General features: G+C 37.1%; 2 protein-coding genes across 7 annotated transcripts in view; one reads left to right on the forward strand and one right to left on the reverse strand.

The window, feature by feature from the left end:
* The first annotated feature begins 213 nt into the window (after positions 1–213).
* ric3a (RIC3 acetylcholine receptor chaperone a) lies at positions 214–7,459 on the forward strand. Its single transcript, XM_058780416.1, is given in 6 exon segments — positions 214–448; positions 858–1,066; positions 4,961–5,039; positions 5,567–5,654; positions 6,185–6,330; positions 6,414–7,459. Coding segments are annotated over 6 exon segments (1,590 nt in total). The 3' UTR covers positions 7,247–7,459.
* Positions 7,460–7,571: 112 nt separating this feature from the next.
* tub (TUB bipartite transcription factor) overlaps positions 7,572–21,412 on the reverse strand; it is a 108,003-nt gene continuing 94,162 nt past the window's right edge. For 3 of the 6 annotated variants that reach the window (XM_058780411.1, XM_058780407.1, XM_058780408.1), the window contains 6 exons: positions 15,548–15,739; positions 14,120–14,232; positions 13,539–13,653; positions 11,801–11,899; positions 11,266–11,437; positions 7,573–10,349 (listed from right to left, as the gene is read on the reverse strand). In XM_058780411.1, coding sequence (XP_058636394.1) covers positions 10,216–10,349; positions 11,266–11,437; positions 11,801–11,899; positions 13,539–13,653; positions 14,120–14,232; positions 15,548–15,739 — 825 coding nt within the window. In that variant the 3' untranslated portion in view covers positions 7,573–10,215. Of the gene's footprint in view, positions 10,350–11,265; positions 11,438–11,557; positions 11,608–11,800; positions 11,900–13,538; positions 13,654–14,119; positions 14,233–15,547; positions 15,740–21,412 lie in introns of those variants that run through there. The other 3 variants (XM_058780409.1, XM_058780410.1, XM_058780413.1) reach the window with 3 other exon arrangements.

Consider the following 21,412-nt stretch of genomic DNA (forward strand, 5'->3'; position numbering starts at 1 on the left):
GTTTATACTGTGGAATGTAAATTTGGAATGTCTTATGGTTATATATGATAAATCCTCTGTGTTCATGTAAGGACAGCGATAAAATTACAATAAAGAGTAAAAGACTAAATTATCTCATAAAACAAGTTAACAATAGGTCACGAATTTGATTGATGATTCTGAGTGAGTTGATTTAATGTGTCGTCAGTCTAATCTCAGCCGGAAGGCGGATTAATGTTTCCAGTCATTTCCGCTTCAGCGAATCAACAGGAAATTTCATAAAAGTGATGTCGTGATGTTGACGCTTGTCACCGTTTGTTCTACAGCGTCTCTTATCTCTGTCGTATCGATATGGCTGTTTCAACATGTCAGAAGATCACCTTCATCTCTTGCATCATCCTCTGCATGTCTTTATTCCTACCGAAATTATTTTTACCGAGAGTGAAGAAAGAAACAGTGCAGTCGGAGGGTAAGATGAGACAAAAATGTAATCCCTCATTTAGTGTTTCAGTAATGTCAGTGCTGATTTGACCATCCCTGTGATCTCTGTGCTTAGGTCCCCTGTTAGCCTCTACCAGCTCCCCGTGTGTGGCTTCATAATGTGAGGATCACTTTCCCAATGTCATTTCCAAAACAAATCTATCCTTATTTAGTCCTACATCTTTAAAAAAAAAAAAAAAAAAAAAAAAAACTTAACACAGTAACCATATAGAAAAATATATATTATATTATACAATTTTGTTTACTTTATTTTTATATTTCATATTTTCGATAACCACTGGTTACTGAATTTTTGTGCAGAAAAATTGTCTAGGAATTGCTATTTATTTTAGTGCAATCTCTATAAAATGATTGTATTTACTTATTTATTTTTAAAGTTGGACCAGGACATTTTCCTCCCCCACGACACAGACATTCATTCTCTGAAGATCATGATCACTGGGACACAGACTCTCATTACATCAAGCATTACAACCCCGAAGCCATTGCCAGAGCCAAAGGTGTTGGCAAGCCAAATCTCCTGGGCCAGGTCATCCCCGTCTATGGCTTTGGGATCTTCCTTTATATCATCTACTTGTTCTTTAAAGTGAGTCTTATCAGAAGCTATTTGGAAAGCTGCTCTGTTCAGCACCTGTCCTGTAATAATAATTCCCCTAGAGAAAATATCTAACAGGTGCTTTAATATATACAGAAAGCTGAGCTTAATAAGATTTTTTTGCATTTATTTGATCAAAAATACAGTAAAAACATTAATATTGTTAAACGTTATCACAATTTAAAATAACTGTTTTGTATTTGAATACATTTTAAAATGTAATTCATTACTGTGATGCAAAGATTAATTTTCAGCAGCCATTATGTCAATTTTCAGGGTCACACGATCCTTCAGAAATCATTCCACTATGCTTACTTGGTGTTGAAGTAACTTTTCTGCTTAGAAATGTTTTTACTCTCACTTGTCATCAATTTAATGCATCCTTGCAGAATAAAATAATAAATTTATCTAAAAAATGAAATGGTAGTGTACATCTGCTATAATAAATTATAAACAAAAAATGTGTTTTATTGCCATTGGTTTTATGCATACTGTATACAGGTGCATCTCAAATTAGAATGTCGTGGAAAAGTTCATTTATTTCAGTAATTCAACTCAAATTGTGAAACTCGTGTATTCAATAAATTCAATGCACACAGACTGAAGTAGTTTAAGTCTTTGGTTCTTTTAATTGTGATGATTTTGGCTCACATTTAACAAAAACCCACCAATTCACTATCTCAACAAATTAGAATCCTTCATAAGACCAATAAAAAAAAAACATTTTTAGTGAATTGTTGGCCTTCTGGAAAGTATGTTCATTTACTGTATATGTACTCAATACTTGGTAGGGGCTCCTTTTGCTTTAATTACTGCCTCAATTCAGCGTGGCATGGAGGTGATCAGTTTGTGGCACTGCTGAGGTGGTATGGAAGCCCAGGTTTCTTTGACAGTGGCCTTCAGCTCATCTGCATTTTTTGGTCTCTTGTTTCTCATTTTCCTCTTGACATAGATTCTCTATGGGGTTCAGGTCTGGTGAGTTTGCTGGCCAGTCAAGCACACCAACACCATGGTCATTTAACCAACTTTTGGTGCTTTTGGCAGTGTGGGCAGGTGCCAAATCCTGCTGGAAAATGAAATCAGCATCTTTAAAAAGCTGGTCAGCAGAAGGAAGCGTTTACCAAAATTTCTTGGTAAACAGGTGCAGTGAATTTGGTTTTCAAAAAACACAATGGACCAACACCAGCAGATGACATTGCACCCCAAATCATCACAGACTGTGGAAACTTAACACTGGACTTCAAGCAACTTGGGCTATGAGCTTCTCCACCCTTCCTCCAGACTCTAGGACCTTGGTTTCCAAATGAAATACAAAACTTGCTCTCATCTGAAAAGAGGTGTAGGGTTTGATACATAAATATAATTTGATTTAGCTCAAAGGGAATCATTTATGATTTTATAGGGAATTTGAACAGAATCACTGTTTCACGGCTGATCACTGAGTCGGCAGCGATTCACTGAACGAGCCGTATAACATTAATTCTGCACTGGATATTAAAATCCAAAATATAGTGAAAACACTATTAATAAGCACAGTAACAAGATCGGCAGATTAAGACATTAACTTGTAAGCACAAAACACAAGATACTTCTCTTTTAAATATAAATACGACTTTATTTATATAAACCTAAGACATAAACTAATCTAACACATGAACACAAGCAGTCACACATTCATACGTTGCAGAAAGAGAGAAAGGAGGAGTTTAGAGAATGAGAAGTGAAATCCCAAGTTTATAGCAGTATGTACTATCGCATAGACCTGAACAAACCATCAATCACTTAATTAACCCTCGCATTGAGTTTCTCAATGAGGCTAAAATTTATATTAAATGCACCACTTCAGTTAGACCTGGAGGTACTTGCTTGCGTTGCCTTTGTGTTACAGGGATTCCCTTCTGTCTTCGTCGTCGTTGCAGGAAAGGGGTTTTCCCGAGTTGGTGATTGGCTGGAAGTTCAGTAGTCTTTGAAGTGATGTCTTGGGAAGCCAATGGTTGGGCGTTGGCTGAGGATGGTTTTGGAGTCAGTTGCTGGTTGAAGTTTGAAGCGGGTGCAGTCGGAGCTGGACTTTGCAGCAAACTTAACTTTTGAACACGAGACTCAATGGAAAGAAAATAAACTAAAGTAAAAGAATAAAATGAGTAACGAGACTAAGTGGTTTTTCTTCTCATCGTGGTGTTAAGTAGCAACTGGCCTGTATGCCAGAGCACGCTCAAAGAGCGCTAAAAAGCAGCGTCAAAACGCGGTGGCAAAAGAAGAAGGAAAAGGGCGAGAAGGAAGATTTGATGGTGTCCTGAGTTTTTAAACTCGGCTTTTGGACACATCCCATCTGGTGTCTTGACCAATTAGATAGACTATTATCTTAGCTAGGGTTGTTCCTTCCATCATAAATCAGCATGTTATCAGTCACATGGTCCAAATTTTACACACTCTTGCAAAGTATACATTTGGATGTGATTTCTATAACCAGAATATGATACATTTGACAGAATCAATTGGAAGAAACGTTTCAAGCTAGAATTGTCAAGCTCATACATACCAAACACGAATACCTTAAAATCATTCAATAGTTATTAAAAAGACATACATAATATGTGCTTAAAACATGATAGTCTAATGTGTGGGTTACATACATAATATAGTGTTATGCCTAGCAATGGCCTTTTAGGATGGTTTTATGTGCATATGAAAAAGAAAGTCTCTGTGTAGTTCTGTGGAGACCAAAAGACATGTTCTTTGGACAGAGGAATTTCAGTCTGGTTCTTTGTCTTGTATGGGTGGGGGAAAAGTCAATCTAAAGAAGCTTGTGATTTCTCTCGTGGAACACATGTGATTGCCATCTCTTTGACCATTAATCTTGATTATTTACCCCAAATTTGACGATCTCCTTCCTGCGTTGGACTTATCAATAAGTGTTCTTTTGTCTTAATGTTGCAAACTGTTCTGTGAAAGAGGCTTGTTGGTAAGGCTTGCTCCAGACTCATGGCACCAGATTACCATGGACAGATTTACGACATCCTGTTGGGCTTTCTGGAATTTTGGCTCCTCATGTTTCAATGTTCTGATCGAATCTTAGTTTTGTCTGACTCGTTCTGATCCTACAGAGGACTTTGGACCACTGGGCGACAGTCCAGTTCTTCTTCTCCTTAGCCCAGGTAAGACGCCTCTGACGTTGTCTGTGGTTCAGGAGTGGCTTAACAAGAGGAATACGACAACTGTAGCCAAATTCCTTGACACTTCTGTGTGTGGTGGCTCTTGATGCCTTGACCCCAGCCTCAGTCCATTCCTTGTGAAGTTCACCCAAATTCTTGAATCGATTTTGCTTGACAATCCTCATAAGGCTGCGGCTCTCTCGGTTGGTTGTGCATCTTTTTCTTCCACATTTTTTCCTTCCACTCAACTTTCTGTTAACATGCTTGGATACAGCACTCTGTGAACAGCCAGCTTCTTTGGCAATGAATGTTTGTGGCTTACCCTCCTTGTGAAAGGTGTCAATGATTGTCTTCTGGACAACTGTCAGATCAGCAGTCTTCCCCATGATTGTGTAGCCTAGTGAACCAAACTGAGAGACCATTTTGAAAGCTCAGGAAACCTTTGCAGCTGTTTTGAGTTGATTAGCTGATTGGCATGTCACCATATTCTAATTTGTTGAGATAGTGAATTGGTGGGTTTTTGTTAAATGTGAGCCAAAATCATCACAATTAAAAGAACCAAAGACTTAAACTACTTCAGTCTGTGTGCATTGAATTTATTTAATACACGAGTTTCACAATTTGAGTTGAATTACCGAAATAAATGAACTTTTCCACAACATTATAATTTATTGAGACACACCTGTATATGCTTTCAGCAGAATCACTGATGCTTACTTTTATCTTTCAACAGCTGACCTCTAAGGACAAACCTCATCGACAAGAGTGCAGATTCCCTTTACTGCAGTCAGAATACACATTTGAAGAGATGCGTGAGTTCGCATATACATCACCATAGTTGTACAACATTATGTGCTTAATAAAGATGCTCATCTAAATGGCACCATATTTTCAAATTGTGGCCTTTTTTAAAATCACATTTATGTTTTACTCTTATTGCATGCATTCTCAGCATTTCAGTATCTAAACCACATGCTATTCCAGATTAAGATCCTGTCCAAGACCTGGCAAGCTTTGTTCTCTCCCTTTTGTTCAACCCGGATTAGCAATCAGAAGTAACGTTTTATAAGCCTAGCAGCTCCTAATACCAATTAACTGCATGTCTTTTGGATCAGTAGTAAGAGGTTTAGCTCTATTCATCAAATGGATACCAAAGGGTGGAGGGAGCAACCGATGGAGCATCCGATAGAGCATCAGCACTGCACTCACTCCCTGTACAGCACGTATATGAAAAGTTAAAACGTTTATTAAAATAAAAATACAAAGTGTGGCAGCCACATGTTTCAGTGAACCTGTATCTAATATGATTCTTAACCTCATTCAATCATCTCCCTGACAGCTACTTGTCAGCTGGTGCAGATGCAGGCCAGAATGAGTGAAAAAGCCAGAGAAAAGAGAATATCTAAAGTTGTCCACCCATCTACCAGGTAATCAGATCACATTTCTCTCCTACACCATCCAGTATCTTACTGATCAAAGAGCACTGACATGATCTGCTTGCCACTTCAAATGGAATCCAAAAGGAAAAGTGCTAGTTCACAGCATTACGTTTCCCAGGAAATGCATAAACTGCTAAAATGCATGCCTGGATAAAAGGATCTGTCAAATGCATAAATGTAAATATAAAAAGTTGTTTTTTTATATTCACATAACATAGGTCCATTTTATTCTATGGAAACTGTTGTTTCCTTTTCTGTTTTTAGTATGTAATTAGTTGACCCTGCAAATAGTTGGTATTTGACCCTGCACTACTCCATTGGTGGTTTGCTTTAATTAGTTAAGTTTTAATAGCTTTACCTTTGTGACTGCATAAGTTTTTAATTACTTTTTAAAATAATGTTTTTATGCATAATTTTTGCAGCATCGAGAAATGTGTATGTGTTCTAGTAGTGGTTGTGATTTGTTACTTTTCTGTAACAAATCACAGTTTCTGACTCACCACTTGTTCTGACTTGAGGTCACGCAGGGGCACACGGAGGCGTGAGGAGAGAAAGCTCAAACAGTTGAAGGAGATTACCCAAATGATGCGGGAGAGACAGTTGCGAGAGGGAGCCACGCCGGAGGAGGAGGCCGAGGAGGCCCCTTACACTGCAGATTGGGAAGGTATACCTCAAGGCTTTGTGTTGGAGCCACTGCTGTTTCAGTTTCTTTGCCCTTGAATTTAATTTTATTCACTGCTTCCCAAGGCTATCCAGAGGAGACCTACCCAGAGTTTGGCATGCCCTCCCGTAGACACAGATTTCCTAGTGTTATACTTGAAGAACCGGACCAAGTCATACCCACAGCAGAGGAGCTTGCTGAGAGAATGGAGAAGGAAGAAGAGGAGGAGGATGAACCTGATGATGTGTGTACTGATGAAGAGGTGAAGAATAATGAGGGAGAAAAAGAAGAGGATGACAAAGATGAAGAGGATTATGAAGATGAGGAAGTGGAGGAAGTGGAGGACGAGGAGGAGGAGGAGGAAGATGAGGATGAGATTGGAGAAGACCAACCCTGTCTTCCTAAAAGTATTGATGAGGATGATGAGAAACTTGAGTACCCAGGTGAAAAAGAAGAGGAACAGAATCCAAACAGGAGAAGACGACAAATCACTTTTAGCGATCACAGACACGTCTTTCATTATCCAAAGGGTGGAGCTGTTGGTTGCACGTATGAGGAAGAGGAGGAAGAAGAACATGATGGAGAAGAAGAGGAGGACAGTGATGATGAAGGGAATGAAGAGGAAGAAAATGGTGATGATGAAGACTGTGAAGAAGAAGAAGAGGAGGAAGATCAACCTAATGAAGATGGACAGGGTGAGACCGAGAAGGAGGAGGAGGATCCCCTAATGGAGGCTGAGAGCCTGGGATTCAATGATGAAGTGGAATGTGATCCTGAGGAACAGGAAGTAGAGCTCATTGACTTCCTACAAACGTACCAACCTGAGGTAACCGTCATCTCAAACAAGTCAGATTCTCCCAAAGCTCAAGCCTCTGGGACTCTTAGAATGCGTCACAAGAAACAAAAGGTAAAGAAGTGACGAGTTTGTCAAAGTCTTTTCTTCGAATACCCACTAGTTCAAACATACCTTACTGTGAATCTTTCTTGCTTAGCTTAAGGAAACAGTTTCCCTGTAACCATTTAGGCTTTTCTGAGATTTCATTAATCTGTTTCCAAGAACAGCTAGAGAACATTTTAGAGTGTTGTGTCAAAAATAGGCAGTTTTAAGACCCTTTTTCCAAAGAAAATCTTTACCAATAAAACATTTCTGAACAGATGTAGCTTTTTATGAAAATTATTTCATGAGCACCAAAGTACTGTATCACAAATGCAATGATTTCATCTTAAATATTTGAGATGTGAAAATTCACGTTCAGATTTATTTTTTCATATCTTGAGTACTGTATACAAACACTGTATATTGACCAATGTACACATTTTACAAAACAGTGTGACATAACGGTTATACATTATCACTTTAACACAAGAGTGGTGAGATTTTTTTTCCAAACTATAAAAAATAGCAGAAAAACACATACATTTTCAGTGTTTTTAACCATTTAGAGCAAACCCAAAATGTTAGAGCATTACTTAAAGTATAGAAAGTGCTGGAATGGTTTCGCAAGGCAGTTATTAACAAATTGTAATAACTTACGCAGATTTCTTTGAAGTCTGGCAAAAGAATTTAATATATATATTTTATATTCTTTTCTACAAAACAAAAACGGTAATATTAAAAATACTTTCCTGGGGGAAGATACGTTTCAAAACATAATGTCTGAAGTCACAACATATCTATGACAAAAAGAATAGTAACAAAAAAGGTAAGCCATTTGCATCACACTTCATGCCTTTATCTTGGATGAAGAAAAACTAACATTCTAAATATTATTTTTAACTTAAAATGCACTGTTTTGTGCAATTAAGAATGTTCTGTGTGATGGAAACAAACATGAATTTTTCACATTAAACCAAAGAGGCTCTCAGCAGGAAACAAAATTATGATAGATTAATTTCTTAAAAACACATTCATTCATCATTATCATTTTAGATTTCAGACAATAACAAGATTTTTGAAGACTTTGCTGTGACGTTTGACTGAAATGGAAAAATAGTATGATAAACATAAACTGCAAAACATGTTAATGCATTATAGAGATCTAGTAAATCCGTGTGGCCATCTGAAGACTTCTACAACACTTTAAAGACTAGTTTGGCTTTAAGATGCAGCAGGTTTTTATATCAGGATTTTTAAAAATTAAATTGCCACACTGATAATACAACTTCACTTATTTCCTTTCTTCATTAATCAGCACTGTTTAGCAAAGACAGAAGTGTATAAGCTATAGTACAATTAAAGATGATGATTTGAGTTTTGTGTAAATTCCACTCAGACACTTTGTTTGATCCACATTTTCACAATTACCCTCATGCAGCAGATTTCATAGATGACTTGAACAAACTGTGTTGCTGAATATGTTTACGTGCACCGTTGTAATTAAGCTTCAATCACTTTATCAAGTTCTGGCAGTCAAACTTTGCAAACATCTGACCAGTGCAATTTCAATTGGACTAAAGTGTTTCCATGACAAATTATTAATGTAAGCAGACAGAAATCAATTTTTTAAAAGTGCATGTAAACGTACTTGCTTCATTGTCATTGTAGTGACTCTGTTCTGGAAAATCAGCTACTCCACAAGCAGGCAACTAAAGCTGATCTTTCTGGAAAGCTACAGCCCAGTATACTGGAAATATACAGGCTGTTTTCAAGAACAAAGACAGAAGCTTAAAAGGACCTGCATGACAAACAACACTGGCTGAAGAAAACAATGTAGCATCTCACCAACTTCAAGCATCACAAGTGTTTCATCCAAAGGCACAATATTTACAGCTTTCCACCATTAATCTCTGAATAAAGTGCTCAGTACATTCCCCTACAAACGTAGCGGGTCAGTATGAGATGATAATGTACTTACCTGATATTGACCCTCACGTAAAATGACTTACTACACACTTCTTCACCATGTATGACTTCAGGTGCTTTCACACTAGAGCTACTGGTGTGGACCTGGATATGGTAAACCATTCATTTTGGCTCTCATGTCCTCTTAAAACTGTATATAAACCGTCCAGGAGGACACAAAGTCAGAATGATTACATCTATTTTGTGGAATTGTCACACATTCATCAGTTGAATTTGAATAAATCCGCACCAAAAGCTCAAATGTGAAGGCACCTTGGTCAAGCTTTGTGCTTGAAGCACAGTGAATTATGGGCATGGGGTAAGACACAAGCAGCAGATGGTATGGACATCTATAAATACATAAATAGTGGTTAAATATGTCAGACTGTCATACTTCATACTGGCTTTGGAGTCCTTGTGAAGCATGAACTGATACGTTACATATTTAAATGGCATGTTGAATGACACAAGTGACATGTATAACTGAAGAAATGTCACATATGAAAGTCATTTACAAAAGTTCATTAAATCAAATACCCAAACTGTTATATCACAGCTACATGTTATATTTCTTGTGAAAACTCATAATTGATTGGTTAGTGAACATTAACTCTTTTAGAATTATGACCATGGTAAAATGATTTTTGTTTTTAATCTTAGGGACAAAAGTACTACTGAAAACGATCCTTCTTTTAACATTAGCAAAATGTTAGTTGTACCTTGACGGTTAAGTAAAGAAAGCGAGTAGGATATTTTTGACTGTCGATTCAAATGAATGCATCCTCTTCTTATAATCTTCCCAGTTTGAGCTTTGAAGTCTTTGTGCTTTTCCCCAACTGTGATGCCCTTCTTTAAAAAAGCCGAAATGCCACTTTGCTTACGCACATTCACACGAGACACAAACTCGATACGCATTCATGCCTCCAAAGGTGGATCTTGAGAGAGGGACCCTGCTGCTTTGGAGTTCACCGCAGCCCTTTACTCAGTTACTGGGATTGTAAAGCAGTCTGGCTGGGTCCTTTCGAGCTTGTGGCTGGCAGAGATAGTTACTCACAGGCTAGCTTGCTGTCAAAACTGGACAGAGCAATAGCAAATGCCTGCAGGGCACACATGGGGTAGTTGTAGTCCATTGTGAAGACGTCCTCTGCTACACGACCAAACTGCATCACGATGTAATCCGCTGCATGAAAGAGAACACAGGGATGAGAATACAGACAAAACAAACTGTTTCTAAAATAAAATCCGTTTCTGGAATATGTGATATACGTTCCATGTTTAGTGCCCAAAAAGTGTTTGTACTATTTTGGACACTAAAGTAACATTTTAATATGTCAGATTTTCATTGCATTACATGCAATGTATTGAACTACATGGCTATGGCAAACAAATGATGCCAGAGCTTTTGTCAGAACTAACATACATTTTCTAGATCACTTTTGCAATTATTTTTAACCATCTGGTCTCAAGGTAATTTCAGATAGATGTATGATGTCAGTTCCCCACCAACAACCGTTTGATTATTCAAAACTCTTCAAAATGTATATATTTTTTATGTTCAACATGAAACTTATACAGGTTTATATAGGTTATAGGTTTACTTATACAGGTAAATGATGACAAAATTTTCAATTTTGGGTGAACTATTCGTTTCACACTAGCAGAATAACCATTGGTTGTAGTTCGTCAAATTAACATGTTCCACAATGTTTGACAATCAGACATTTTGACTATTTTGAATAATATATTAATTGGTTTATATATTGAAAGTTAACAGACTTCATTTTGATTGAAAAGTGTTTTTATGCTATATTTCTTTGAAATTAAATTCCATTTGTTTATATACACATTACTTAATGGACTATATTAATATTAAAACTTTAATCATTTTACAAAAGTAAAAAGTATAAATCAAATGTTATATATCCATTTATATCCATATAAATAAAATTGTATACCAGTATATATTCCACTACAGATGGATTTTAATTCATTTACTACATTTAAACATTGATATTGTTCCAAAATAACTATTTTTCCTTGCATTCACAATGCAAAGCAAATAGTACACAAAACTAAGATTATCATTTTTAACTTACGGTCATTGTCATGAATGATCTGAAAATTTTTGACAGATGCTTGGGTGACCCTGCCATGGAAGTTGAGCACATATGATTGCGTATCATCGTTCCACACAGGCGTCTTGTTGTGAAGCTCTATCACACTCTCAGTGCTTTTGTTCTGCCATCGAGCCAGTAGAGACTCATGGTCCTGCAAAACAACAGACAGATGTGGGGGATTAGCTTTCCATTAGAGCAACATCTGTATATAAAATATAGGTCAAGGGATATTGGTTGCCTCATACTAATGTTTACATAAGACATACATTACCTAGTATTTTACTGCTCGTGTAACACAAATGACACACGTAAATTAACAAACTGAAAAAGATTTACGTAAAAAGCAGATTAAAAACTTCAACATGATATCATCAGGTGCACATTTGAACGGCTTCTTCGATTTTATTTTGAGAACTACAATTACCCTTTTGATATTCCAGCTAATTACAGCCTATTTATGCACAAATAGGCCTACATGCTGGATTTATGCTATCCTAAACAGCCTTGCACTCACATTTCGTGGCCTTATGGAGACTCTTTCATGGTCCATGTTCATTCCAGGAATAATGACACTCATCTTTCGAGGCCCCTTGAACCCTAAAACATTAGTTTCCTGCGGAACAGAACACAAACATGTGAATTAGTCACCATGTTTATATACATGTGACTCGCACATCTACTTACTCAAGAGGAATTCTTAGAAATCATTAATCTACACAAGCATTTAATTTCCTGTTTTTCCTTCATCAGTGGTATTGCTTAGGGATGGGCGGACCGATCCTAAAGTATCGAAAGGATCGATCCTCACATAAAAATAGATTCTAAAGTGCATTTTTTTAACCACTAATTTTATTTATCAAGAAACTTGGTGCATAAAATAAGCTTCTAAGTGGAAAAATAGACTATATTAGCGAATAATTGTGTTGGATAGAGCTATTTCTCCTGCTCATCGGAACACACGCAAATGCTGAAAGAAGAACCAATCAATCACAGACAGCGTTCGCTGCTGACGCATGGCTCAGTCACAGTGCTTGTTCAAATAGGGCTGCGTTTCCCAAAAGCATAAGGAGATCTTAAGAAACCATTGCCACATTATTACATTACTACATATCATCGTTATATATAAAATTAATTCTGAACACAAATATGAAGCAGCAATAATCAGAAATGTTTCAGCAAATAATATTAGAATGATTTCTGAAGGATCATGTGACACTGAAGACTGGAGTAATGATGCTAAAAATTCTGCTTTGATCACAGATGCATTTTAAACTATATTTTAAAATATATTAAAATAGAAAGTAGTTATTTTTAATTATATTTCACAATGTTGCTGTTTTTACTGTTTTTGTTTTGTTTTGTTTTGTTCAAATAAGTGCAGCCTTGGTGAGCATGAGACTTATTTAAAAAATATTACAAAATCTTAATAACCCCAAACTTTTGTGTACATGTAATATTAATTTTAAATAGGCTGGTTTGTGCAATTAAATTTATTTAAACAGGTTGTTGAAAGTTCAAATAGATTGTGTTATGTTCTGTAAATAAATCTGACAGAAAAAAATATGCTAAAGTTTCACCTTTAGGGGTACAACAGCCTGGCAACCTTTTACAAATATTAACCATGGTTTTATTACAGTAACCACAGTTTACCACAGCATTTAGTAAAACTGCAGTAACCACAAATTTACCATGGTAATAATAATAATAATAATACATTTTAGTGCTTATGTAACACCATGTTTATTTTTCTTGAGGTACCCTCAAAGGTACACCTTATCTAAGCTTAAAGCATGCATACTTGTATGCTACTAATATGCTCCCTTTTAGGGGTATAGGTGCACCTTTGAGATTACTGCCCCAGTAAACGGCTAAAATACAATTTTAGTATATTTGATTTCTGACAGTGAAATAAAAAAAAGGCCTATGAAATGTAAAAAAAAAAAAAAAATCATGGCTTTAAAATCTAATATTAAGTGAGTATAATTACTGATTATATTCTTTTAATAATTTAAAAGATCAGTTTAGTTTAGAGGTATCGGTATTGATATCGACGATACTGGGCTTGAAAATATCGGTATCGGATCGAAAATAAAATAAGAGGTATTGCCCATCCCTAGTATTGCTATGTATAAAAACAGCCAGCAGAGGTCAGGCTTGGCTCATCATTGCTCGTGGCTTTAAGATGTAGTGCCCTTAGGGCTGGGTGCTGGCTCTGTGCTAGCCATTGACTGAGATCATGCTCACAAACTCACATAGCAGATTGCGGCAAGCTCCTGTCGTAGATTCCCTGCTTCTAGGCTGGAGGTGGTCTTGACTGGGTTCACACCGCTGTCATATACTGTAAACTTGGTACCCATAAGGTTCGATCTGTGGGATAACATTGGATGAAATTCATACAATTAAGTTTTCAGTGTGTCACAACAAAGAGATGAATCTCCTAAAGATTGTCAAGAATGTGTTCAAGCCATATTTCACACCAAAATCAAAAGAATAAAAATAAAAATAATATAAATAAAAGCGTAGCAAAAAGAACTATGCTATTGCAACACATTTAATATCAAAAGTTTGTTTTAAAACGTGCTGTAATGAGATTCAGACATCAGCATGCACACAGTTGCTCTCTCCTCATATGAATGAGGACACTCCAGCACACAGGCAATGAACCCAATTACAGTTTTAAATAGGTTCAGCAGTGCACACATGCGCACAAACTCATTAAAGGTCCCTCTAGAATGTTTAGAAAGACACACACGCCTCTTGTCTGTAAGAACAGCTTTGATTTAAGTTACACTACCTTATGAAACACGACACAATGAATCATCTTTAAATATACCTCAGTTTGCCAATAAAGCTCTCGCCACCTCGTGATAGGTCAGTAGGGTCGATGGAGATGAGGTAATTGGATGTTTTGCTCTTCTTTCTCTTCCTCCCAGCTAAAAGGAAAACCTAATGTATAACAGAATTTAATTGGGCGCCGAACAGCAGCACAAAACTGACATCAAAAACATCCAACAGAGATTGAGACGTAAATAAACAATCAGAGACAGTGTTACTATGTTTCCATAAACAACTATTATCTATACATATATACATATACATATACATACACACACACACACACACACACACACAGTGGTGGCCAAAATGATTAGAACACTAGTATTTTCACCAGATAAAAAATGGTTTTAAGTCAGTTATTTCTCTCTTTTGCTGTAGTGTGTCAGTAGGGAATATCAGTTTACATTTCCAAACATTCATTTTGCAATTAATTGTAATAATCCAGTGAAATTTTTGTCTGACAACAGCCAGTGCTCCACACAGAGATCTGATCTCACCATCATCCAGTCTGTCTGAAATGACATGAAGAAACAGAACAAACTGAGACAGACTAGAACTGTGACAATGTCTTCAAGATGCTTCAAGAAACCTACCTGCAAAGCTACAGTACTGTTAAAGGTTTTAGGCACTTGTGGAAAAATGCTGTAAAATGAGGATGCTTTCAAAAATAATGCCATAAATAGATTTTCTTTTTCAATTAACTTCTATTTACTAAATTAAATCAACATTTGGTGTGATCATTCTTTGCGTTTAAAGCAGCTTTTGCCCTAGGTGTACTTGCGCTTCGTTTTTCAGGTAGCTTTGCAGGTAGGTTTCTCGAAGCATCTTGAAGACGTTGCCACAGTTCTTCATGTCATTCCAGACAGACTGGATGATAATGAGATCAGATCTCTGTGTGGAGCACTGGCTGTTGTCAGACAAAAGTCTCACTGGATTATTACAATTAAATGGCAAAATAAATGTTTGTAAATGTAAACTGATATTTCCTCCTTACACACTACAGCAAAAGATAGAAATAACTGACTTAAAACCATTTTTTCGGTGTGTGTGTGTGTGTGTGTTTAATAGTTGTTTATGGAAATTATTGTTTATTGGAAAATATAATTTATAGGGAAATTGGCTATATGCTATATGTGATATTCTATTTGGTAAATAAGACGGCTATAAGACATTGTTTTTAACATATGATTTATGATTTAGTCCTGATATTTTTAGGATAAGCAGCAATATTATAGTTAACTGTCATTTAGCTAAATCTCCCTTCGGACTAAATTTGGTTCCTTTCATCAGAATCAATCATTTCAAGCCCTTCGGCAAATTAAAAGAATGGAGTGTCACTGATTGGACTTGATTGCTGGGGCACAACAATGATGACTTCCAAATAAGCCAAAATGGAAATAATCAGTGTTTTGTTGTGCCTGACCTTCTTGCCATCCTCTCTCTCCAGATGGAGGTAGTAAGTGGGGTACATGCCCCTGTCCATGCCCTTCTTATCCCGTGTGATCCGGCATTTCACAGTCACCCCTTGGGGTGCGGGTCTGAGAGTGAACTCCTCCAGGTCATCCACGTCGATGGATGGTTCATTGGCCAATGGGGTGGAAGCTGAGGTCGCCTCCTGTCACATTAATTAGGCAGATAGAGATTGATCCCAGTCAATTATAAATTTACACGGTGGAAGAAGTGTACATTTGTAGATTGCAGATCATATTTATGTATATTATGTATTTTTTATTTAAATCTGGAAAAAACAATACATTTTGTAAAACAAAGTAACTATAAAATGAGGGGAAAATGAAAAAATAAAAAATAAATAACCTTTTTTTTACAAGTTTTTTTTTTTTTTTAAGCCCTAAAAAAGTAAAATCCAGGTATAATGTCAAGTGAGGGGATCTCCATTGTGCAGACGGTCATATGTGCTTGCTTTTGTTCAATGATAAAAATGTATAATAGAAGTATTTCCACTAAAGCACTCAGCTGTTTGGACCCAGCGTAAATGAATCAAAGGTCCCTATGGTCTGAAATGTAAGCAGCTGGGATTAAAACTGAAATGTTAAAGAGCAACAAAGCAGCCAGTGACGTTAGTAGGGTCAGGCCCAAGAGACATGGATGAGCCACTACACAACCAAATAAATAACAGCCAGACTTAGACTCCACGACTTTAGTTTACTGGAATAACTTGGAGAGCAGACAAATAACATGCACAAGAATGTGTTTTTTTTTGTTGTTGTTGTTGTTTTTTTGCACGTATACGCAAAAGTGAAAAATACGAGATAAAGATATAAGTGGTCACCGTTTCTTTAAAGTTTACAGATTTTAGTTTAATGCATTTCTCTTTGCATTTTTTTCTGCAGTGTGACAAATAAATACAGGTGCATCTCAATAAATTAGAATGTCGTGGAAAAGTTCATTTATTTCAGTAATTCAACTCAAATTGTGAAACTCGTGTATTAAATAAATTCAATGCACACAGACTGAAGTAGTTTAAGTCTTTGGTTATTTTACTTGTGATGATTTTGGCTCACATTTAACAAAAACCCACCAATTCACTATCTCAACAAATTAGAATACTTCATAAGACCAATAAAAAAAAAAAAAACATTTTTAGTGAATTGTTGGCCTTCTGGAAAGTCTGTTCATTTACTGTATATGTACTCAATACTTGGTAGGGGCTCCTTTTGCTTTAATTACTGCCTCAATTCGGCGTGGCATGGAGGTGATCAGTTTGTGGCACTGCTGAGGTGGTATGGAAGCCCAGGTTTCTTTGACAGTGGCCTTCAGCTCATCTGCATTTTTTTGGTCTCTTGTTTCTTATTTTCCTCTTGACAATACCCCATAGATTCTCTATGGGGTTCAGGTCTGGTGAGTTTGCTGGCCAGTCAAGCACACCAACACCATGGTCATTTAACCAACTTTTGGTGCTTTTGGCAGTGTGGGCAGGTGCCAAATCCTGCTGGATCAAATCCTGGTCAGCAGAAGGAAGCATGAAGTGCTCCAAAATTTCTTGGTAAATGGGTGCAGTGACTTTGGTTTTCAAAAAAAAACAATGGACCAACACCAGCAGATGACATTGCACCCCAAATCATCACAGACTGTGGAAACTTAACACTGGACTTCAAGCAACTTGGGCTATGAGCTTCTCCACCCTTCCTCCAGACTCTAGGACCTTGGTTTCCAAATGAAATACAAAACTTGCTCTCATCTGAAAAGAGGACTTTGGACCACTGGGCAACAGTCCAGTTCTTCTTCTCCTTAGCCCGGGTAAGACGCCTCTGACGTTGTCTGTGGTTCAGGAGTGGCTTAACAAGAGGAATACGACAACTGTAGCCAAATTCCTTGACACGTCTGTGTGTGGTGGCTCTTGATGCCTTGACCCCAGCCTCAGTCCATTCCTTGTGAAGTTCACCCAAATTCTTGAATCGATTTTGCTTGACAATCCTCATAAGGCTGCGGTTCTCTCGGTTGGTTGTCCATCTTTTTCTTCCACACTTTTTCCTTCCACTCAACTTTCTGTTAACATGCTTGGATACAGCACTCTCAGCTTCTTTGGCAATGAATGTTTGCGGCTTACCCTCCTTGTGAAGGGTGTCAATGATTGTCTTCTGGACAACTGTCAGATCAGCAGTCTTCCCCATGATTGTGTAGCCTAGTGAACCAAACTGAGAGACCATTTTGAAAGCTCAGGAAACCTTTGCAGGTGTTTTGAGTTGATTAGCTGATTGGCATGTCACCATATTCTAATTTGTTGAGATAGTGAATTGGTGGGTTTTTGTTAAATGTGAGCCAAAATCATCACAATTAAAAGAACCAAAGACTTAAACTACTTCAGTCTGTGTGCATTGAATTTATTTAATACACGAGTTTCACAATTTGAGTTGAATTACTGAAATAAATGAACTTTTCCACGACATTCTAATTTATTGAGATGCACCTGTACATCTTTAAAATGTCCTTGTAGTATCTCAATTAATAAAAACATAAAAATTATTTAGAAAAAAATCTTCTTCAACATAAATTTTGATTAAATATTACAGCCACACTACAGGTATTCTCCCTATTGACTTATCTTCTAATACATTTTTATTTTCTGCAAAACACTGTGCATTGTGATCACCAGTGAGGCGGTGGTAAGAGCAGGGGGTTTCAAACAGGCACGGTTTCCATGAAGTTATTTTAAGAAAGTAATCATTTCACTGTTGCCATAGGAAACAACAGGACTATGACCCTCCATTTCCAGCATTGCAGGCTTTGTGCCAAGGTAGACACAAGAGAATACATCCTAGCATGACAATACACAGACTGCTTGTGTCAGCATTGTACATGTAACACAACTGGAAACTGAGGAGACACATTTGGAGCTAACATACATAGGCCGCTCAAAATAGCAGTCAACCTTCAATTTTATCATCTCAGAATAGACAAGGAGTGACCTTTACCAGCACTATGCAAAACTGCTAGTTGGGGAATCAACAAAAGATATAGTCGACAATGTATCATATTCTGTGTGTGTGGTGGGTAAGTCAGAATCTTATTGGTGCAGAACTGCATCTAATCCGATGATGATGACGATGATGATAATACTTTATTGTCAGACAAGTCTGAAATTTTTCTTGCATAACAGTATCTATGTTTACAACATAAAAAAAAAACAGTTTGACCCCTGTCACGTGTCTGCCCTTCTAGTTTCCTGTTTGCCCTTTGTAGCATCAGAACGAGTCAGACAAAACTAAGATTCAATCAGAACATCGAAACATGAGGAGCCGAAATTCCAGAAGAGGCCCAAGAAAACAGGACATTATAAATCACATTCCTAAGCACCATGAGTCTGGAGCAAGCCTTACCAACAAGCCTCTTTCACCGAACAGCTTGCAACATTAAGATAAAAGAACACTTTGATAAGTCCAACGCAGGAAGGAGATCGTCAAATTTGGGGTAAATAGTCAAGATTAATGGTCAAAGAGATGGCCATCACATGTGTTCCACAAGAGAAATCACAAGCTTCTTTAGATTGACTTTTCCCCCACCCATACAAGACAAAGGCTGAGACTGAAATTCCTTTGTCCAAAGAACATGTCTTTTGGTCTCCACAGAACTATACAGAGACCTTCTTTTTCACATGCATATAAAATCATCCTAGAAGGACATTTCTAGGCATAACACTATATTATGTATGTAACCCACACATTAGATTATCATGTTTTAAGCACATATTATGTATGTCTTTTTAATAACTATTGAATGACTTTAAGGTTTATTCGTGTTTGGTATGTATGAGCTTGACAATTCTAGCTTGAAACGTTTCTTCCAATTGATTCTTTGTCAAATGTATCATATTCTGGTTATAGAAATCACATCCGAAATGATACTTTGCAAGAGTGTGTAAAATTCAGACCATGTGACTGATAACATGCTGACTTATGATGGAAGGAACAACCCTAGCTAAGATAATAGCCTATCTAATTGGTCAAGACACCAGATGGGATGTGTCCAAAAAGCAGAGTTTAAAACCTCAGGACAGCATCAAATGTCTCTTTTTTTCATCCCTTCTTCCCTTCTCCTCTTCTTCTCGCCACCGCGTTTTGACGCTGTTTTAACGCTCTTTGAGCGTGCTCTGGCCTACAGGCCAGTTGCTACTTATCACCACGATGAGAAGAAAAAGCACTTAGTCTCGTTACTCAATTTATTCTTTTACTGTAGTTTCTTTTCTTTCCGTTGAGTCTCGTGTTCAAAAGTTAAGTTTGCCGCAAAGTCCAGCTCCGACTGCACCCGCTTCAAACTTCAACCAGCAACTGACTCCAAGACCATCCTCAGCCAACGCCCAACCATTGGCTTCCCAAGACATCACTTCAAAGACTACTGAACTTCCAGCCAATCACCAACTCGGGAAAACCCCTTTCCTGCAACGACGACGACAGAAGGGAATCCTTGTAACCAAAGGCAACGCAAGTAAAACAACTCCAGATTCTAACTGAGCTGGTGCATTTAATATAAAATTTAGCCTCATTGAGAAACTCAACGCGAGGGTTAATTAAGTGATTGATGGTTTGTTCAGGTCTATGTGATAGCACATGTTGCTATAAACTTGGGATTTCACTTTCTCATTCTCTAAACTCATCCTTTCTCTCTTTTTGCAACGTGTGAATGTGTGAATGCTTGTGTTCATGTGTTAGATTAGTTTATGTCTTAGGTTTATATAAATAAAGTTGTATTTATATTTAAAAGAGAAGTATCTTGTGTTTTGTGCTTACAAGTTAATGTCTTAATCTGCCGATCTTGTTACTGTGCTTATTAATAGTGTTTTCACTATATTTTGGATTTTAATATCCAGTGCAGAATTAATGTTATACGGCTCGTTCAGTGAATCGACTCAGTGATCAGCCGCAAAACAGTGATTCTGTTCAAATTCCCTATGAAATCATAAATGATTCCCTTTGAGCTAAATTAAATTATATTTATGTATCAAACCCTACACCTTATTTGGTTTTGTTCCGGTCGTTGTCATTAGTTAATCATCGTTCATCGTCCCCACCTGATTTGTATTAACTTGTTTGCTCTTTTGTTCTCGTCATGTTATAAGTCCTCAGTTTTCCCCCTTTTCTTTGTCTCAGCTGCATGTTAAATACATGTTAAATAAATGGAAAAGTGTGTTGATGCTACTTCGTTCTCCTGACCTTTATTTAATTTGACTACAACCACAAATCTGTAACAACCCCAAAGATCTAGTTAATTACAGACCAATCTCGAATCTCCCTTTTCTTTCAAAGATACTAGAAAAGGTAGTATCCTCACAATTATATTCCTTTTTAGAGAAAAATGGTATCTGTGAGCATTTCCAGTCAGGATTTAGACCGTTTCATAGTACTGAGACTGCTCTCATTAGAGTTACAAATTACCTGCTTTTATCATCTGATCGTGGTTGTATCACTCTATTAGTATTACTGGATCTTAGCGCTGTGTTCGACACTATCGACCACAACATTCTAGAAAACTAGAAAACTTTGTTGGCATTAGTGGAAGTGCATTAGCATGGTTCAAATCGTACTTATCTGACCGCCATCAATTCGTAGCAGTGAATGAAGAGGTATCATATCGATCACAAGTGTAGTATGGAGTACCTCAAGGCTCAGTACTAGGGCCGTTACTTTTCACGCTTTACATGTTACCCTTGGGAAATATCATCAGGAAACACAATGTTAGCTTTGAATACTCAGCTCTATATTTCTTTGCGGCCCGGTGAAACACACCAAATTGAGAAACTAACGAAATGCATAGTCGATATGAAAAAACTGGA

Source organism: Onychostoma macrolepis, chromosome 07 (assembly GCF_012432095.1).
Source record: "Onychostoma macrolepis isolate SWU-2019 chromosome 07, ASM1243209v1, whole genome shotgun sequence".
NCBI classification, from domain to species: Eukaryota; Metazoa; Chordata; class Actinopteri; order Cypriniformes; family Cyprinidae; genus Onychostoma; species Onychostoma macrolepis.